Source organism: Dromiciops gliroides, chromosome 1 (assembly GCF_019393635.1).
Source record: "Dromiciops gliroides isolate mDroGli1 chromosome 1, mDroGli1.pri, whole genome shotgun sequence".
NCBI classification, from domain to species: Eukaryota; Metazoa; Chordata; class Mammalia; order Microbiotheria; family Microbiotheriidae; genus Dromiciops; species Dromiciops gliroides.
This window is the reverse complement of record NC_057861.1, coordinates 80,604,670-80,623,260: the sequence shown is the minus strand read 5'-3', so window position 1 is coordinate 80,623,260 and position 18,591 is coordinate 80,604,670. Positions and strand designations below refer to the sequence as shown.

General features: G+C 42.6%; 1 protein-coding gene across 1 annotated transcript; it reads right to left on the bottom strand.

Moving 5' to 3' along the window:
• Positions 1-1,969: 1,969 nt before the first annotated feature.
• On the bottom strand, positions 1,970-18,004 carry LOC122745855 (lymphocyte antigen 6E-like). The gene is made up of 6 exons (XM_043991316.1): positions 17,978-18,004; positions 12,342-12,434; positions 9,706-9,820; positions 5,248-5,366; positions 5,033-5,144; positions 1,970-2,181 (listed from the first exon to the last, which is right to left on the bottom strand). The coding sequence occupies exons 1-6, from the start codon at positions 18,002-18,004 to the stop codon at positions 1,970-1,972; spliced, it is 678 nt and encodes a 225-aa protein (XP_043847251.1).
• Positions 18,005-18,591: the final 587 nt, after the last annotated feature.

The window sequence follows — 18,591 nt, the reverse complement described above, 5'->3', positions numbered from 1 at the left end:
CAGGTCACCACAGCTAGTAAGTGTAAGTGTCTGAGGCTGGATTTGAACTCAGGTACTCCTGAATCCAGAGCCAGTGCTCTATACACTGTGCCACCTAGCCGCCCCTGATCAAAGATGTTTTTAAAGTTGTTTTTTTAATTCTCTCTCAGAGCACTCAAGGGTCATTGTAAAGGAGAAAGCAGCAAGCCCACCTCTACTCAAAGGATTCAATGTCACAGGCAGAAGCAACCATCAGATGATCAGGATCCTTAGTTTTACCTCTTGCTTTTACAGAAGAGGAAACTGCAAGCCACAGAAGAGAAAGGACTTGTCCAAAGTCATGAGGAATTAATGACAAGGGCAGAGTCAGCACTGGAACACAGGCTTCCTTACTCCCAGCCCATGACTCCTTTGGGTCTTCTTTTCTCTGGTATGCCCAACATCAAGCTTCATTTGAAAACTCTAGTCTATCTTGTTGGGCCCTCAAAAAGCTCAAAGGACAGGGACGCCTTCTAATGAGCTTTGCCCAAACACTAGTTCCATCTTTGTTTCCCTCAGACTAAGGGCTCCTTGAGAGCTAAGGGGTGGGGGTAGCTAGGTGGTGAGTGGATAAAGCACTGGCCCTGGATTCAGGAGGTCCTGAGTTCAAATCCAGCCTCAGACACTTGACACTAGCTGTGTGACCATGGGCAAGTCACTTAACCCTCATTGCCCCACAAAAAAGCAAAAACAAACAAACAAATTCCCTTGAGAGCTAAGGGGTAGCTACCTCTTGGGCAAACACCAAGGGACAGTCAAATACAGGCAGACATGAAGGAAGAAAGGTAGAAGCACCTGTCTTTATTTGAGGCACCGAACAAGACAAGGACCAGTTGAGTGGGAGGCTAGATGGCATTTTGGCCGAGGTGAGAAGGAAAAGTCTTGGGTGCTGAAAACCACTCCAGCAAGATGTAAATCACTGGATCCCAGTCTATTTTTTCACTCCCTTCTGGCCTGGAGGCTCCACAGAGCCCACGAACTCCCCCTTAATATTGAGACTTGAGTGCGACAGGAAACACAGCTCAGCCTTTCACACCTTAGGCTCATTGTGGGGAGGACTAAGGCAATGGAGTCTGGAAAGGGTCAGTAATGACACCCTTTCATACACACCTGTTTGAATGGTCACAGATTTGTACATGTGCATACAGCCATATCCACACAAAAACAGACGAGGGCACACAAATTATTCACACACACACACACACACACACACACATAAAATACATAAAAAATAGTCAACAGAAATCCACATGACCATAGATCCAGTCATGCGGATTCATAACTGCATGAATCACAGGCAACATTGTCTACCCAAGAACATACATAACCACACATATACAGATCACACACTAATATGCAAGTACAGTACACATGTACACTCAAAACACATGCACATAAAAGTACCCTCCTCATACCAACACACACATACACAGACTTGTAGAGTGTTCTTACGAGGAAAAATTCCTGAAATCTAGGATTCTCCTGGGCCCTTACTCCTATTCCTAAACCTACACAGGTTGGGATTCAAGGCTCTCTCAGAAGATCATAGGATTTAGAATGGGAAAGGACCTTTTACATTATCTGGTCCAAGGCCTTATTTGATGGGTGAGAAAACTGAGGACTAGAGAGGTTAAGTTTACTTGCCTGAGATCACACGGATGATCTCTCTCAGCCTCTAATACATCCTCCATCCCATGAGGGGATCTGGCAGTAGACTAGGGACACTTGAGCCTGGGTCCAGTGATAAACACCCAACCCGAGACAGAACCAAGGACAAAAGGGAAGAGAAGAAAGAAGCATTCAGGGACTGAATTCCATTATTTCCATTATTGGGAAAGTGAGGGAGAGCTGAGGAGAAGGATAAAGGACCTTCCCACTCAGAAGCTGGGTGGTGTACCTTGGGACTTTGGGGCAGACAGGGCAAGAATGAAAAAGGCTGAGGGGAGCAGCGTCAAGCACTTGGCCTCCCCAGGATATAAAGCAAACTGAGCAGCACAGACAGGCCCAGCACCAAGAAGCTGGCCTGGAGTCCACCATCACTTGAGAATGTATTACATAGGGTCTTTCGGCAGCATCGAGTATTCACAATCGTCACCGCAGAGACGTAACCTTTACCCGGACAGAAGGAAGAACAAAATTTGCTGATGGTCTTTGGTCTATGTCCTGCATTTAAAAAATAAAATAAAAACAAAGACAAATAAGTAATTCACTGTTAACCTTGGGCAAGTGGCTTTCATTCTCTGGGCCTCAGCTCTAACTCTATAAACTGAAGAGAATGGACTAGAACATTTCAAGGGTCCTTTCCCATCCTGAGAGTCAGTATTGTATAATTCTAACCTGTTTATCTGTTCTAAAGTTCCTCCTAGCAATGGCATTCTATGTTCTGAGGCCCCTCCCTCCTAGCCCTGATATTCTATGTGGATTTATTTTATATCCTGAAACTTTGCTAAAGTTGTTAATTGTTTCAAGTAGTTTTTTAGTTGATTCTCTAGGATTCTCTAAGTAAACTATCACATCATCTGCAAAGAGTGAAAATTTTGTTTCCTCCTTACCTATTCTAATTCCTTCTATTCCTTTTTCTTCTCTTACTGCTTCAGCTGACATTTCTAGGACAATATTAATAATAGAGGTGATAATGGACATCCCTGTTTCACCGCTGATCTTATTGGGAATGCCTCTGACTTATCCCATTATATATAATGCTTGATGATGGTTTTAGGTAAATACTGCTTATTATTTTAAGGAAAGCTCCACCTATTCCTATTGCTCTCTAGTGTTTTTAAAACAAAAGCTTTCACTGCATCTATTAAGAAAATCAGGGGGGTAGCTAGGTGGCACAGTGGATAAAGCATCAGCCCTGGATCAGAAGGATTTGAGTTCAAATCCAGCCTCAGACACTTGACACTTACTAGCTGTGTGACCCTAAACAAGTCACTTAATCTTGATTGCCACACCAAAAAAAAAAAAAAAAACCCTAAAGAGATAATCATATGACTTTGGTTAGTTTTGTTATTGATGTGATTGATTATGTTGATAGTTTTCCTAATGTCCAACAAGCCTGCATTCCTGGTATAAATTCCACCTGGTCATAGTGTACTATCCTGGTGATGATTGCTATAATCTCCTTGCTAATATTTTATTTAAGATTTTTGCATCAATATCAATAGGGAAATTGGTCTATAATTTTCTTTCTCTGCTTTGTCTCTGCCTGGTTTAGGTATCAACACCATATTTGTTTTCATAAAAGGAATTTGGTAGGACTCCTTATTCACCTATTTTTCCAAATAATTTGTATAGTATTGGAACTAATTGTTCTTCAATATTTGGTAAATCTATCTGGCCCTGAAGATTTTTTCTTAGGGAGAGTTCATTGATGGCTTGTTTCAATTTCTTTTTCTAAAATGAGCTTATTTAAGGATTTTATTTCCTCTTCTGTTAATCTGGAAAGTTTTTATTTTTGTGAATATCATCCATTTCATTTATATTATCAAATGTTTGCCACGTAGTTGTAGCCCTGGTATTCTAGATTCTGAGGAGGACCCTTCCAACCTCTGACATTCTATGTTCTAAGGCCCTTCCTAGTTCTGATAGTCTAGGTTCTGAAGACCCTTCAGCTCTAATGTTCTATGTAGTAAGGTCCCTCCTAGCCCTGTTATTCTAGGTTCTGAAGAGCCTTCTATACCAGATATTATATAATATACTAAGACCCCCCACCTAGTTCTAATATTCTAAATTTTGAAGACCCTTCCAGTTCTGACATTCTATGTTCTTCTTATCTTTTGACATTCAATGTTCTAAGGTTCCTTCCAGCTCTGTTGTTTTATGTTTTAAGACCTTTTCCCTGCTCTGACATTCTTTGGTTCTAAATACACAGATACAGTTTGGGGTGCCATATTTCAGGAAAGACATAAATAGATTGGAATTCATAAAGAAAAGGATGACCAGGATGGTGAGATGATGACAGGTCTTGTGAGAGATGGATCAGCCAAAGGAAATGGGAATGTTTAACCAGCAATAACAAAGGGAATTTGAAATATTCTTTTCCAGACATGGCCAATGTATTGATTTGTTTCACTTGACCACACTTATTGGTTACAAGAAAGGGTATCTATTTGATGGAGGAGAGGAAGCAATGAGTGGATTATGATAAAGATACACACAAACAGCAGGAATAAAACATTTTTAAATGAGTAGAAAAATAACAAAGAAGTTCAGAAGGGGACACAAACAACAAACAGGGCAATGTGTTACTACCATGTCAAATTTAACATGCTTTTAAAAAACATTACATAAATTTATAGTTTCAAAGACAAATCTTTTTAAATTTTTCTTTGGCTATTGAAATGTTCATATTTGTTGCTGATTGATAAGCTTGTAATAAAAAGAGAGCTTGGGGAAAAAAAAGAAAGACCATGTAGAATCCCATTGAGTTCAAATGGATTGACCTCCATTTCAATTCAACTGGATTCCACATATACTTTTTTTGTTTGTTTGTTTGTTTGTTTGTTTTTGTTTTTGGTGAGGCAAATTGGGGTAAGTGACTTGCCCAGGGTCACACAGCTAGGGAGTGTTAAGTGTCTGAGGCCAGATTTGAACTCAGGTCCTCCTGACTCCAGAGCTGGTGCTCTATCCACTGCGCCACCTAGCTGCCCCTCCACATATACTTTTGCTGCTGCTCCCAGAAGGTAGAAGTAAGAACCATGAAGAGGGATAAGGAAGTTGTAGGGAGGTTAGAATTTGGTTCTCCTATTAATAAGAATTTCCTAACAATTAGAATTTGTCTCACAATGGAACTGGCCTGCCCCTGGAAAGAAGCAAAGATTACATCTTTGGGGGGTCTTCAAGCAAGGGGTAGATAACCACTTATTTCAGGTGTGGTGAAGTGGGTACAACCACAGGCTGCTACTGGATTATCTCCTTGCATCCCTTTCCAACTGTAAGATTCAATAGTTCTGTGACCTAAGCCCAAGGTCTGATCCCTAACTCTAGTCCATAAACTGAAGCTTGGTCCTACCACCACATGAGCACATGCCATGAATTCCATGAAATTCTGGGAATATGAAAAATGCATCCCTGCTCAAGGTGGCACAGCTCAGCACCTGCCTGGAGTCAAAGATGCTGTCTTCCTAAGGGAGGAAGGTGTTCACAAGATTTCAGAAGCCAATAGGGAAAAGAACTAGGAGGGGTAATAGGGTATGGGTCTGTCTCTCCCTTTGAGTTATCAATCACAAATTTTGAAAAGGTTCTTTGGGAAATGCAGTAAATTTCATCTACTGAACAAAGAGAGATCTTCAGACAACCGATTATGCCCTTTTCCTTTTCACATGTGAAACACAGGAGGGCATGAGCTGCAAGGAGAGAAGGAAGAAAAACAAAATCACAGGTGAAAACCCCCTTCCCTATGCCAGCTGAGTCAAACTCAAAAAAAAATGGCCACTAAAAGTATATAAGTATCCCTGCAGAACACATATTTACTTGGAAAACCACAATTCATATATCTATGATTTATTGTATTTTAATTTCTTTTGTTAAATATTTCCCGAATATTTTTTAATCTGGTCTCTTTCCCTCACCCCTACCTCCTTGGGACACTTCTGCTCTCTTCTCTGCAATCTCTTCAAGGAAGCACTCCCAGGTTTTAGTAGTCCATGAGTTCATTCAACAAGGTGATATCGTGGCCAAAAGAACCGACATTAACCTAGGAAACCTCAAGAAGGACACAATGTCCAGAAGGAACTGGTGATGTCCAGAAGGAACTAGTGATGACTTTCTGTCCAGAAGGAATTGGTGATGACTTTCTGTCCTCTGCCATGGTCACAGCATATCCAGAGCACTACATTTAGTTCTTAGCAGTATATTTTAGGGAGGATTTGCCAACTGGAGAGCATCCAAAGGAGCAAAGTCAGAGGACTAGAGACAATACCATAGAAAGATTGGGTGAAGGAACTGGTAATATTTATCCAAGAGAAGGAAGGACTTAGGGGAGGACACATCAGCTATCTTCATGTGTGAAGGGCCTAACATTGGGGAAAAAAGGGATTGGACTTGTTCTCTTTGGTCCCAGAGGTCAGACTAAAGCAATGGGTGGAGGTGGAAAGGAAACAGATTTAGGCTTGATGAGAGAAAAAAAAATTCCTAGCAATTAGAGCTATCTTGTTGTTTGTCCTTCATTCCTGAAGAGGGACTATGACATCAGGGTGATTTCATGACTTGCTGTGTGAACTGTATTTAAGCGAGGCAAGACTGTGTAAAGTTACCAGCCTCACTGTCTCATTCAGAGCCATCTGGATCCAGAGGCAAAATATATGTCAGAATGACTGTAAATGGCCCTGGATGTTTAAGTCAATTTGGGGTTAGTGACTTGCCCAGGGTCACACAGGTAGTAAATGTCTGAGGTCAGATTTGAACTCAGGTTCTCCCCAACTTCAGGGTCAGTGCTCTATCTACTATGTCACCTAGCTGCCCCATTTAAGAGTTTCTTAAAATAGAATGGGCTTCTGGGGAGAAGGGGGAAGGAGTTCCCCATCACTGGAAGTTTTACAACAGAAAGGATGCATGAACATTTTCATGTTTTTGAGGAATTCCTACTCAGGTAGGGATTGGAACAGATGAGCTCTGGAGTCCTTTTGCATTCTGAGACTGTGTGGACTGTGGGTGATTTGAGAGAAAAATTTAGGACTTTGGATTCCTGAAGCCTCTCTGTTCTCCCCTAACTCTGCCACCACCCTGGCACAGTCCCTCATCACCTCACACCTAGACTATCACAATAGCTGCTGATTGTTCTCTCTGCCATAAGGTCTCTCCCCACCATGGTCCATCCTCCACTCAGCTGTCAAAGAGATCTTCCCAAACATGCAGGTCTCCCATGTCATTCCCCTTATTCAACAAACTCCACCATCTCCTACCTCCACGGTCAAATATTAAATCATCTGTTTAGCATTCCAAGTCCTCTCAGAACCCTGGCCCCTTCTTATATTTTCCTCTCTCCACTTATTCTTTTCCAGAGTAAAGTTTCCTTGCTGTTCCTCAAACACCACCTTTCCATCTCCTGCCCTTAGGCATTTTCAGTGACTGTACCCCATGCCTAGAACTTTCTTTCTCCCCCATCTTCACATCCTGGCTTCATTCAAGTCTCTTCTGAAGACTCACCTTTTCCAAGAAGCCTTCCCCAGTCTTCCTTAATACTAGTGCTTCCAGGGGTAGCGAGGTGGTGAAGTGGATAAAGCACCGTCTCTGGAATCCAACCTCAGACACTTGACACTTACTAGCTGTGTGACCCTGGACAAGTCACTTAACAAAACCCACAAAAACAAAAACAAAAACACACACAAAAAAAAATACTAGTGCTTCCCCTTTAAAGTTATCTCCAGTGTACCCCGTCTATATCTTGTTTGAACATAGTTGGTTTGCGTGTCACCTCCCCCATCAAACAGGGACTGGTTTTTGCCTTTCTTGTATCCCCAGCACTCAGCACAGTACCTCTCACATAAAAAATATTTGCTAGGGGCAGCTAGGTGGCGCAGTGGATAAAGCACCGGCCCTGGATTCAGGAGTACCTGAGTTCAAATCCGGCCTCAGACACTTGACACTTACTAGCTGTGTGACCCTGGGCAAGTCACTTAACCTTCATTGCCCAGCAAAAAAAAATAATATATATATATATATATATATTAGCGTGACTAAGTGAATGCTACTCATCACTAAAGCCTTAGTCGTCCTCAACAAGTCAAGAACTAAAATGTGTGGGTTTCACTAAGTCTTACACTTTAAAGGGACCATCAATTACATTTATTCCCATACTTTCCTGTCCTTTAATCTTTTCTCTCTTTTCTTTGGGAACAAATTCCTCAACTCAACAAGCCTCTCTCTCCCATTCTTTTTAGAAGTTTGGAAACCCACCCACCCTGACACCATCCCCTCCCCTTCCTGCAAGAAGCTTTCCCAAACTAAGATAGGGCCCAGTTTCCCTTGATCACAGCTTGCTTGACCCCTGTGACTCTCCACATCATTACTTGTCTCATGAAGGGGCATCTCTGTGCTTTTGCCTCTCTGGGTTACTCTTTTTATTCTCTAAAAATTCATTAGACTCCAACCCATATTCTGAGGAAGGACCAAATCTGTGTCCTTATCTGCATAGTCTGAAGAAGAGATTGAGGAAAAAAAAATTTTTTTTAATTGGAAGATGGTGATGAGAATGAAGAAACTTAGGTTCAAGGGCCAATTCTTCCACTGACTGTGTGATCCTAGAAAAATTGCTTTTTCTCTCTGTGTTTGAGTTCACTATCTGTCATGGAAGAAGGGTGGCCTAGATGTCACAATCTGCTTCCTATCCACCTTTCCAAATACATTGCACATTTACTTTCCTTCACAAACTCCATTCTGTAAAATTTGATCAGTAACTCTCTGAGCTTCCCACACAACATTCCACCTCCGTGCCTTCGAACAGATGCTCCCACATCTGGAATTCACTCCTTCCTCACCACCACTGCTTACAATCCTAAAATTCCTTCAAGGCTTGGTTCTTAAGCATCTTCTTATGGGAAGCCTTCCCTGATTCCCCTAGTTGCCGGTCTTCTCACCCTCCTCCTCAAATTATAAAGTATGTGTTATTTACATGTTGTATCCATCCTATACAACATTAGCTCCTTGAAGGCAGGGACGGCTTTTGGTTTTGTCCCAGGGCAAAAACATAGCATTTGACACATAGAAGGTATTTTTATAATGCTTATTGGATTGAATTGAGGTCTTCCTAAACAACATCAACAACAGTAATGATGACATTTAATTTCCAAATGACTTCAAGTTTTCACAATGATTTTTTTTTTGCACACGGCAATGAGGGTTAAGTGACTAGCCAATGTCACACAGCTAGTACATGTCAAGTGTCTGGAGCCGGATTGAACTCAGGTCCTCCTGAATCCCAGGGCTGATGCTTTACTCTACTATACCACCTAGACTTCCCCCATGACTTCAAGTTTTTTGAAGTATCTTCCTCACAACAATCATCAGAAAAATAATTTTTAATTGTTGATATCCAAAATTCAGCAAACATGTATTAGGCACCTCTATCTACTACATTAGTTGCTGGAGATACCAAAACAAAATGAAATATCTCTGTCCTCAGAGAGCTTACACTTTCACAAATAAACACCACAGATGATCTTAAAATCACAGAATCTGAGTCAGAAGAGACTTGAGGGTTTATCTAGTCCTACCCATACCTCGATAGGAATCTATAACTTCTTTGGTAAATAGTCTTCCAGCCTCTGTTTGAAAGCCTCCAGTGATAAACCCCCATATTTCTAAGGCTCCAGTTCCTCTTTGGGATTGCTCCTAGGTGAAGAATGGGTTTTTTGATTACATTAAGCTGAAACTGGCCTTCCTGTGACTTTGATCTACTGTTCCTACTTCTGTCCTCTAGGCCTGATCAAAAGAAGTCCATCAGGGGGGCAGCTAGGTGGCGCAGTGGATAAAGCACCGACCCTGGATTCAGGAGCACCTGAGTTCAAATCCGGCCTCAAACACTTGACACTTACTAGTTGTGTGACCCTAGGCAAGTCACCTAACCCCCAGTACCCTGCAAAAAAAAAAAAAAAAGAAGTCCATCAGGACAGGAGGACACATAATCTTGGGCTCTGAAAGGTGCTTGAGTAAGCCTTAGCCCTGGGCATCAAGCCTGAGGCTCACCTTGTTCCACAAACAGCAGGGCAGCCAGCAGCACTAGCACAAAGACCTTCAATCCTAGAGAAGAGGCTTGGTGGGATATGTCTCTGAGACACAGAAGGAAGGAGTCACTGCGATCCTAGGACAGACAATGAGTCATCAGACCACGACCCAGTAGCCCTTTAGTTCTTCCCAGCTTCCTACTACTATCAGAGCCCAGTATCTGGTTTCTGATAGAGACCTGTGGCGTGGGGAAATACTCTTTGACAATTTATAATCACAGAGCTTTTACTTAGAACATCCAATAAGCAATGTTAGAGCTGGAAATGATCTCAGATCACTGAATAGCTGGAGATGCTGTTGGGCACCTGGAGGAGAAGAGGGAGAGGAAGAGAAGGAAGGTGCTGCCTCAGTGGCATGCTGATTTTTTTTCATAGCTAAGGACCCCAAGGGATAGAGAAATTAATTCTGCATCCTGTACTGATCATTCATAAATAATGATTAATAAAAACAACCTGGACAATCCCTACACAGCAGCTAATTTAGCCTCTGCCTCAGTTTCTTCCTCCTCCTCCTCCTCCTCCTCCTCCTTCTCCTTCTCCTCCTTCTCATCATCATCAACATGGCACCTGCCTCCCAGGGTTGTGAGATCAAATGAGATAATATGTGTAAAGTGCTTTGCAAACCTTCAAGTGTTTATATAAATGCGAGGATAGCCATCATCATTTTCGGAAATATACAACTGACTTGCATCTTTCAGGGACTCCGATTCCTTATCCCTTTGACTCAGTTTATATAGGATGTCAGAACTGGAAGGAGCCATTAGATGTCATTTATTCCAAACCCCTCATTTTACAGGCAGAGAAACTGAGGCCCAGAATGCCTTGCCCAAAGGCACATAGCTACCATCTCACAAGTCTCACAAGTCTGGTGCTCTTTCCACTATACCAGGTTGCCTTCCAATAATTGTGGGATGAGTGTGCTCTATCATTAAAGGCCATACCACACCAATCCCATGTGCTTATCCCCATCACTCTACTCCCCAGTCTGAATCTTCTTAGCTTCCCTGTAAGAAAATAAATCCCAATATGCAGTCCCAACCTCAGCCTCCCATCCTACCCCTTTTCTGAAGAGGAAGCATGGAATAAATATTAAAAGTACTAGAATTAGGAGCAGCTAGGTGGCACAGTGGATAGAGCACAACCCTGGATCAGGAGGACTTGAGTTCAAATCCGGCCCAGACACTTGACACTTACTAGCTGTGTGACCTGGGCAAGTCACTTAACCCCAATTGCCTCACCAAAAGAAAAAAAGAAACAAGTACTGGACTTGGAATCAAAAGACCTGGGTACTTAGCCTCGCTAGGATTCATCTGTGAGGGCTGGACTAAGGTCCTTCCAGACATCCTAAATTCTGTGTTTCTATTCCCTTCCAACTCTGACCCTGTGCCTTAGAGGAGTCAGCCCTCAAACCCAGGTTATGTGATAGGAAAGGCTGATACCCACTAAGCTCAGCTGCCAAATCTCCAGCGTCCCCCTGTGCCTTTCACTCGTCCCTTCAATTTAATCCAGATTAGTTCTTGGAAGACCAATGAAAGCGTGGAGAGAAAAAGATTTAGTCCCTGATGATCTCATCCCCGAAAATAGCTCAGGGAGTACCCACCCCTTCTCTCATCAAGTTCTTCACTTCCCTTCTCTCCCATAGGGTCTCTCCCCTCAGGATCTCTCCCCTCTTCCCTGCTCTCTCTCCCTCCAGGTTCAATCCACTACATCTGTCCCACTGCAGGAGGGGGTCTCTCCCACGCAGAGTTAAAGTCACTGGCAGGCTAGGGAAATGACAATTGCTCCCCCCTCTTTTCCCTAGTTCTTCCCCTCCTCCAACCCCAACACCTTGCTTAGCTCAATATTGGATAGTAAGATTCTTCCAACACTGATGCTAGGGATCTCTGCAGGTAAAGAGCTAAGGCAGGGGGTGATGCTCGCAAGAGTGGCTCTTGCCCCTGGCCTCCACTCAGATGTGTGCCCCATGCTGAATATAAAACAAGACAACTTTAAGAAAAGCTGACATCATGGTTTATCTGAACCTGAAGACTAAGTCTCAACTCCAGCCAGCTGCTATGGGGAGCCCAGCAGCGGGTGCTGTCCCAGGAGCAGAATCTTGGAAGACCCCATCTATCCCCAGACTAGCCAAGAAAACAAGAACCAATCCCTATTTTCTGGACCTAGACCTTTCCACATACCCCAAAGTCCTCTTTCAAGTTCCCACCCTGGATTTCCTCAAGCCCCTACCCTGGATTTCCTCAGGCCACCACCACTACTGTGTTTCTACTCCTTGCAGACTATCACAGCGTCATAGGGGACCCCAGATTCCCCAATGCTAGGGACCTCAGCTAATCCGCCTCACCCCGGACCTACAGGCCCGGGGAACCCAGTCATCCTATTTTCTTTGCCAGGGCCTTGATGCTCATACCATTCCCCCTCTTCCCGGGTCCCCATGAAAATCAGTCCCCTCAAGACTCTCTCCACTCCATTCACCCTGCTGAAGCCTCCCTGATCTGGATCCTTCTCATTTGTGGCACCCACAGATTTGATACTCTTTCCTCTGGCAAAACTCCTCCAGACATGCCCATGCCAGCCTCTCCTTCTACTCCGGGGCCTCACCCCGGTCCACACGAGCTCCCCAGCCACAATCTCCCCAGTCCAGGCGAACTCGTTATCTTTCTCCACTAGAACCTTTAGCCTCACCCCCAATCCCTATGCCCAAAATCAGTCCACAGGCTCAAGCAAGGTGCGCAAGGAAATTCAACCTTGCTGAGACATGAACAGCAGCCACAGCCAGAGTCCAGCGGAAGGGGCAGGGCTTTGGACGGTTGACGCACTAGGAGTCTCACCTGGAGCTAGGCGTGGGAGGGAAAGGGGGAGGAGGCTAAGAAGAATGAGGACTGGGAAGTGGGGGTGGGGGGCAAGATCGAGGGAGAATCTCTAGGTGTCTGGAAGGAACGGCCAGAAGGACACGAAGAAAATGAAGGGAGGGAAGGTGGAGGGTGTCAACTGAGGGGCTCTGCTGGTACCAAAGGTCCCTGCCCATTTTCAGCTCAGGGCAGGAAGGATTCTGACTGAGATGGAGAGATCTTCCAGAGTTCATCCCCACTAGCAGCACATCCCTGGGTTCCAAGGCAGCAGCTGGGGGCTGGAAGGATGCATTCAGAACCAAAGCCCAGAGCCCACGACCCAGAGCAAATTGTGGGCTCAGTTCCCTGTCCAAGGTGGCCAAACAGGGGGAAGACAGTAGTCTTCTCAGAGGGGCTTTGATTATAGACTTAGCCCCCGCCCCCCCCCCAGCTCCTGGGTAGGCTAGCAACATCAGTTGCCCAAAATAGAACTCTGTATAATTTAGTGAGGGGAGAAAATGGGGAGGGAAAGAAAGATAGAAATGCCCAAGAAGAAAAAAAGAAGAACAAAATTCATTTAGAAGAACAAAAGATCAAGAATATCAAGGGAATTAACGGAGAGAGAAAAAGCACAGAAGGTTACCTAGCTTACCAGATCTAAAACATATTATAAAGTAGCAATCATCAAAACTATTTTGTACTGGCTAAGAAATAGAGTGTAATCAGTAGAATAGATTAGGTACACAAGACACAGTAGTAAATTACTATAGTAATCTACTATTTGATAAATCCAAAGACTCCAGCTTCTGGATAGGAACTCACTACTTTGACAAAAACTGCAGGGGAAACTGCAAAATAGTATGGCAGAAACTAGGCAAAGACCAACAACTCAAACCATATACCAATATAAGGTCAAAATGGGGTACGTGATTTAGACATAAAGGGTGATATCAGAAGCAAATTAGGAGAGCAAAGAAAGTTTACTTGTAAGATCTATGGAGAAGGGGAAAATTTATGAACAAGGAAGAAATAGAGAAAATTTTGATTACATTGCATTTAAAAGGCTTTTTACAAACAAAACTAATGCAACCAAGATTAGAAGGAAAGCAGAAAGCTGGGAAACTATTTTACAGGCAGTATTTCTGATAAATATATAGAGAACTGAGTCAAATTTATCAGATAGAAGTCATTCCCCCATTGATAGAATTGGTCAAAGGATATGGACAGTTTTCAGATGAAGAAATAAAAGTTATCTATAATCATCTCTATAGTCCAATCACTATTGATTGGAAGAAATGCGAATTAGAACAATTCTGAAGTACCACCTCAAACCCATCAGATTCTAATATGACAGAAAAGGAAAATGCTAAATGTTGGAGGAGATGTGGGAAAATTGGGATCCTAATGCATTGTTTGTAGAGTTCCCCAACTATTCTGGACAGCAATTTGGAACTATACCCAAAAGGCAAACTGTGCATACCCTTTGACCTTGCAATACCACATAAAAAAGGGAAAGGAGCTGTATGTACAAAATATTTCTAGCAGTTCTTTTTGTGGTGGCAAAGAATTGGAAATTTAGAGAATGCCCATCTCAATTAGGAATGGCTGAACAAGTTGTGGTATATAAATGTAATGGAAATACTATTGTGCTATAAGAAATGATGAACAAATGGATTTCAGAAAAACTTACATGAACTGATGCTGGAGTGAAGTGAGCAGAATCGGGAGAACATTGTACATAGTAACAGCAACATGTGCAATGATCAACTATGATAGACTTTGCTCTTCTCAGCAATACAATGACCCAAGAGAATTCCAAAAGACTTGTAATGGAAAATGCTATCCACATTCAGAAAAAAAGCTAGGGAGTTTTAATGTAGATCGAAGAATACTATTCTTCCTTTTTATTGTGTTTTTTTTCTTTCTCATGTTTTCCCCTTTTCCTCACAACATGACTACCATGGAAATAGGTTTAACATGATTGTACATGTATAACCTACATCAAATTGCTTGCCATATGGGGAGTGGGGAGGGGAGGGAAGGAGCAAGAAAAATTTGGAACTTAATATCTTACAAAAATGAATGTAATTGGAAAAGATAAAATATTCACACACACATAGATAATCAGGAGAAAACACACACACACACACACACACACACACCACACACACACACACATACACACACACATGAAATGTCCAAGAAAAATACCCAGAAGAGAATAATTCTGAAATACCAACAAGAGAAACCTCAAAGAAAAAACCTGTCTTGCCCACAAGGTCAATCAGAATTTTCAAAAGAAATGATACAAGAGTTTAAAAATGAAGAGAAGATTATTTCAGGAAAATCTGGGAAGATATGTATGGAACCCTCCAGACTATACATAAACATTGTCAAAATGAATGATTTGAAAGACTTGAGAATTCTGATCAAAGTAATGGTTATACATTATTCCAAAAGACTGATATTGAAGAAGGTTACCCACCTCCTGACAGTCAGGTGATGAACTGATTAACAATGAGACACATTTTTAGACATGGCCAGAATGGGAATTTGTTTTGCTTGACTATGAATGCATATGTGTTGCAAGACTTTAGTTTTTCTTTTATTTTTTTCATCAGGGGTAGGTGAGCTGAATAGAAAATTTGACTTTCAAATACAAGACCCTAGAGAAGCATAAAAAGGTAAACAGGAAAAAGACATCATAAAGAATATTAAAAAGTAAATCATAAGGGATATTAAAAGGTTAAACTGTTTACATTCCTACATGGGAAGATGATACTTGTAACTCATAAGAACTTCTCATTATTAGGGCAGCTGGATGGAGTATATTTAGACAGAGGGCACAGGTGTGAGTTGACTATTAAGGGATGATATCTTTTTTTTTTAATTAAATTAAAGGGTGAGAGGAATGCACTGGAAGAAAGGGAAAGGGAGAGGTGGAATAAGGTAAAGTATATCTCATAAAAGAAGCAAGAAAAAGCTTATGGAATGGAGGGGAAGATGAGGGAGATAAGGGATAGTGAGTGAGCCTTACTCTCATCAGAATTGGCTCAAAGAGGTAATAACATACACACTCAATTGAGTATAGTACTCTATCTTACTCTGCAGGAAAGTAGGAGGGGAGGGGATAAGGGGTGAGAGGGTGAAAGAAGGGAGGGCAGATTGGAGGAGGGGGTAGTCAGAAGCAAAACACTTTTGAGGAGGGATAGGATGAAAGAAGATAGAAAACAGAGAAAATGTCATGAGGAGGGAATAGGATGGAGGGAAATACGGTTATCAATAGTAACTGTGAAAAAAAATCGAAGTAAGTTGTTTGATAGGCCTCACTTCTCAAATACATAGAGAACTGAGTCAAATTTGTTAAAATAAGATCCATTCCCCAATTGATAGATGGTCAAAAGATATGAAGTTTTCAGATGAAATAATCAAAGCTACCTATAGCCATATGAAAAAAATGCTCAATTCACTATTGGTTAGAGAGATTCAGGTCAAAACAATTCTGGGTACTACCTCATCAGGAGTAGAGAAAGGTAGAAGGGAGAAAAATAAATGCTGGATAATTGGGAAAATTTTTTAGTTTTAAAAAGCATACTTATTGGGGCAGCTAGGTGGTGCAGTAGATAGAGCACCAGCCCTGGAATCAGGAGGACCTGAGTTCAAATCCAGCCTCAGACACTTAACACTTACTAGCTGTGTGATCCTGGGCAAGTCACTTAACCCCAATTGCCTCACTAAAAAAAATTAAATTAAATTAAATTAAAATTAAAAGCATACTTATTGTCTTCAATTCCTAGTCTCAGTCTTCTGAGGTCATAGGCTCAAAGGAACTTGGGCTAGAAGGAATCTTAGAGATCATCTAGTCCAGCTTCATTATTTTACAAACTGGGAAACAGGCCCAAAGTGGCTGCCAAAGGTGCCACAGGAAAGAAAATGGGAGAGCTATGACTTGCACCCTGGGCCTCTACTTTTATATGCAGTTGCCTTTCCACTATGCCTAGACTCAAAAAATATCCAAGCAAGATGGGTCCCAGAAGCCATCTCTTCTTATTCTCTCTCTGTCTGTGTGTGTGTGTGTCTCTCTCTGTCTCTCTGTCTCTCTGTCTCTCAATCTCTCTCTCTCTCTCTCTCTCTCTCTCTCTCTCTCTCTCTCTCTCCCTCTCTCTCTCTCTCTCTCTCTCTCTCTCTCTCTCTCTCTCTCTCTCTCTCTCTCTCTCTCTCTCTCTCTCTCACACACACACACACACACACACACACACACACACACACACACACACACACACTGAAAGAAACCAACGTAGAAAAGGGGAAGGACTTCATTCATTGTTAAAGTCAGAGACAGGAAAGGAACTAGAATGTTTTGGGTCCCAAGAGGAGTAGATTAGGGGACAGCTAAGTGGCACAGTGAAAAGAGCACAGGTGGGGCAGCTAGGTGGTGCAGTAGATGAAGCACCAGCCCTGAATTCAAAAAGACCTGAGTTCAAAATCCAGCCTCAGACACTTGACACTTACTAGCTGTGTGACCCTGGGTAAGTCACTTAACCCTCATTGCCCCACACAAAAAAAAAAAAAAGAAAAAGAAAAGAGCCCAGGCCCTGGAGTCAGGAGGACCTGAGTTCAAATCAGCCTCAGATACTTGCTAGCTATGAGACCCTGGACAAGTCACTTAGCACTGATGCCTCCAAAAGTAAAAAAGTACTTGATTAAGAGTAAGAAGACCTGGGCCTGAATCTTGGTTCTGATGTTTACTATCTGTGTGACCAATGTGATGCCTAGCAAATTGGGAGGCAAGTCATTTGACCTGTGTGAGTCCAACTAGAAGGCTGGGCTAGAGGGCCCACCTCCAAAAGTCCCATATCACTATAAACATTTTACATAGGGTACATGGTCACATGACTAAGAAGCATTAGGAACCATGGTAAAGCTATTCTTCATTCTCAAACCCACCCCTGGACCCAGCCCAAAAGAGATTCCCAGGCATTATTACTATGTGCCCTTATAAAAGCCATATAATTAAAGGTCCCACTGTCTGTAGCTCACTAAGGGACTGCTTGACTTAGCTAGCACTAGTCTTTTTTCCTTTTTCTTTTTCTTTTTCTTTTTTTTTTTTTTTGGTGAGGCAATTGGGGTAAGCGACTTGCCCAGGGTCACACAACTAGTAAGTGTCAGTGTCTGAGCCGGATTTGTACTCAGGTTGTCCTGAATCCAGGGCTGGTGCTCTATCCACTGCACCACCTAGCCACCCCAGCTAGCACTAGTCTTGACTGTCTATGGGCTGCCCCAGCTGGCCAGAGAGGAGGGGCTGAGTTGGGCTGAGACAGACTAGAGTAGAAGATCAGGACCTGGGGACAAAAGAGGAAGAACCCAAAGGGGACAGAACCCAGAACTCAAGAATGCTGTGTTTACCTTTAACTGGCCATGGCACCCAAACATGATTTAAGGATTTGCCTAAGATCGGTAGAGCCAGGATTAGAACTCATTAAGTCATTTTTCCCTCTAGGGCCATAGAAATCATAGATTTAGAATTGGAAGAGATCTCAGATATCATATAGTCCAATTCTCATTTTGCAGATAAACTGAAGTCCAGGGCAGGTTTTGGGAGGGTTTGGGGTTTTTTGTTTGTTTGTTTGTGGGTTTTGTGGGGCAATGAGGGCTAAGCGACTTGCCCAGAGTCACACAGCTAGTGTCAAGTGTCTGAGGTTAGATTTGAACTCAGGTCCTCCTGAATCCAGGGCTGGTGCTTTATCTACTGCGCCACCTGGCTGCCTCCAGGGCAGTTTTATAATTTGTCCAAGATCACACAAGAAATGAGCATCAGAGGCAGTATTTAAATCCAGACCAATCCTCTGGCTCCAGAGTTAGTGTTCTTTCTACTGTAGCATGCTGCCTCTCTCTGGATCAGTGTCTCCTTCTATAAAATATTTAGAATGGGGGCAGCTAGGTGGCACAGTGGATAAAGCACTGGCCCTGGATTCAGGAGGACCTGAGTTCAAAGTCGGCCTCAGACATTTGACACTTAC

Excerpts from the sequence above, each read along its gene's own strand:
- LOC122745855 (XM_043991316.1), bottom strand. The coding sequence starts at position 18,004 with ATGTTTGGGTGCCATGGCCAGTTAAAG. Across the intron at positions 5,367-9,705 it reads CCTGCTGTTTGTGGAACAAG|CTCATGCCCTCCTGTGTTTC; the intron begins GTGAGCCTCAGG and ends CTCTCCTTGCAG. Across the intron at positions 2,182-5,032 it reads TGGCATGTGCTCATGTGGTG|GACATAGACCAAAGACCATC; the intron begins GTAGGACCAAGC and ends TTTTAAATGCAG.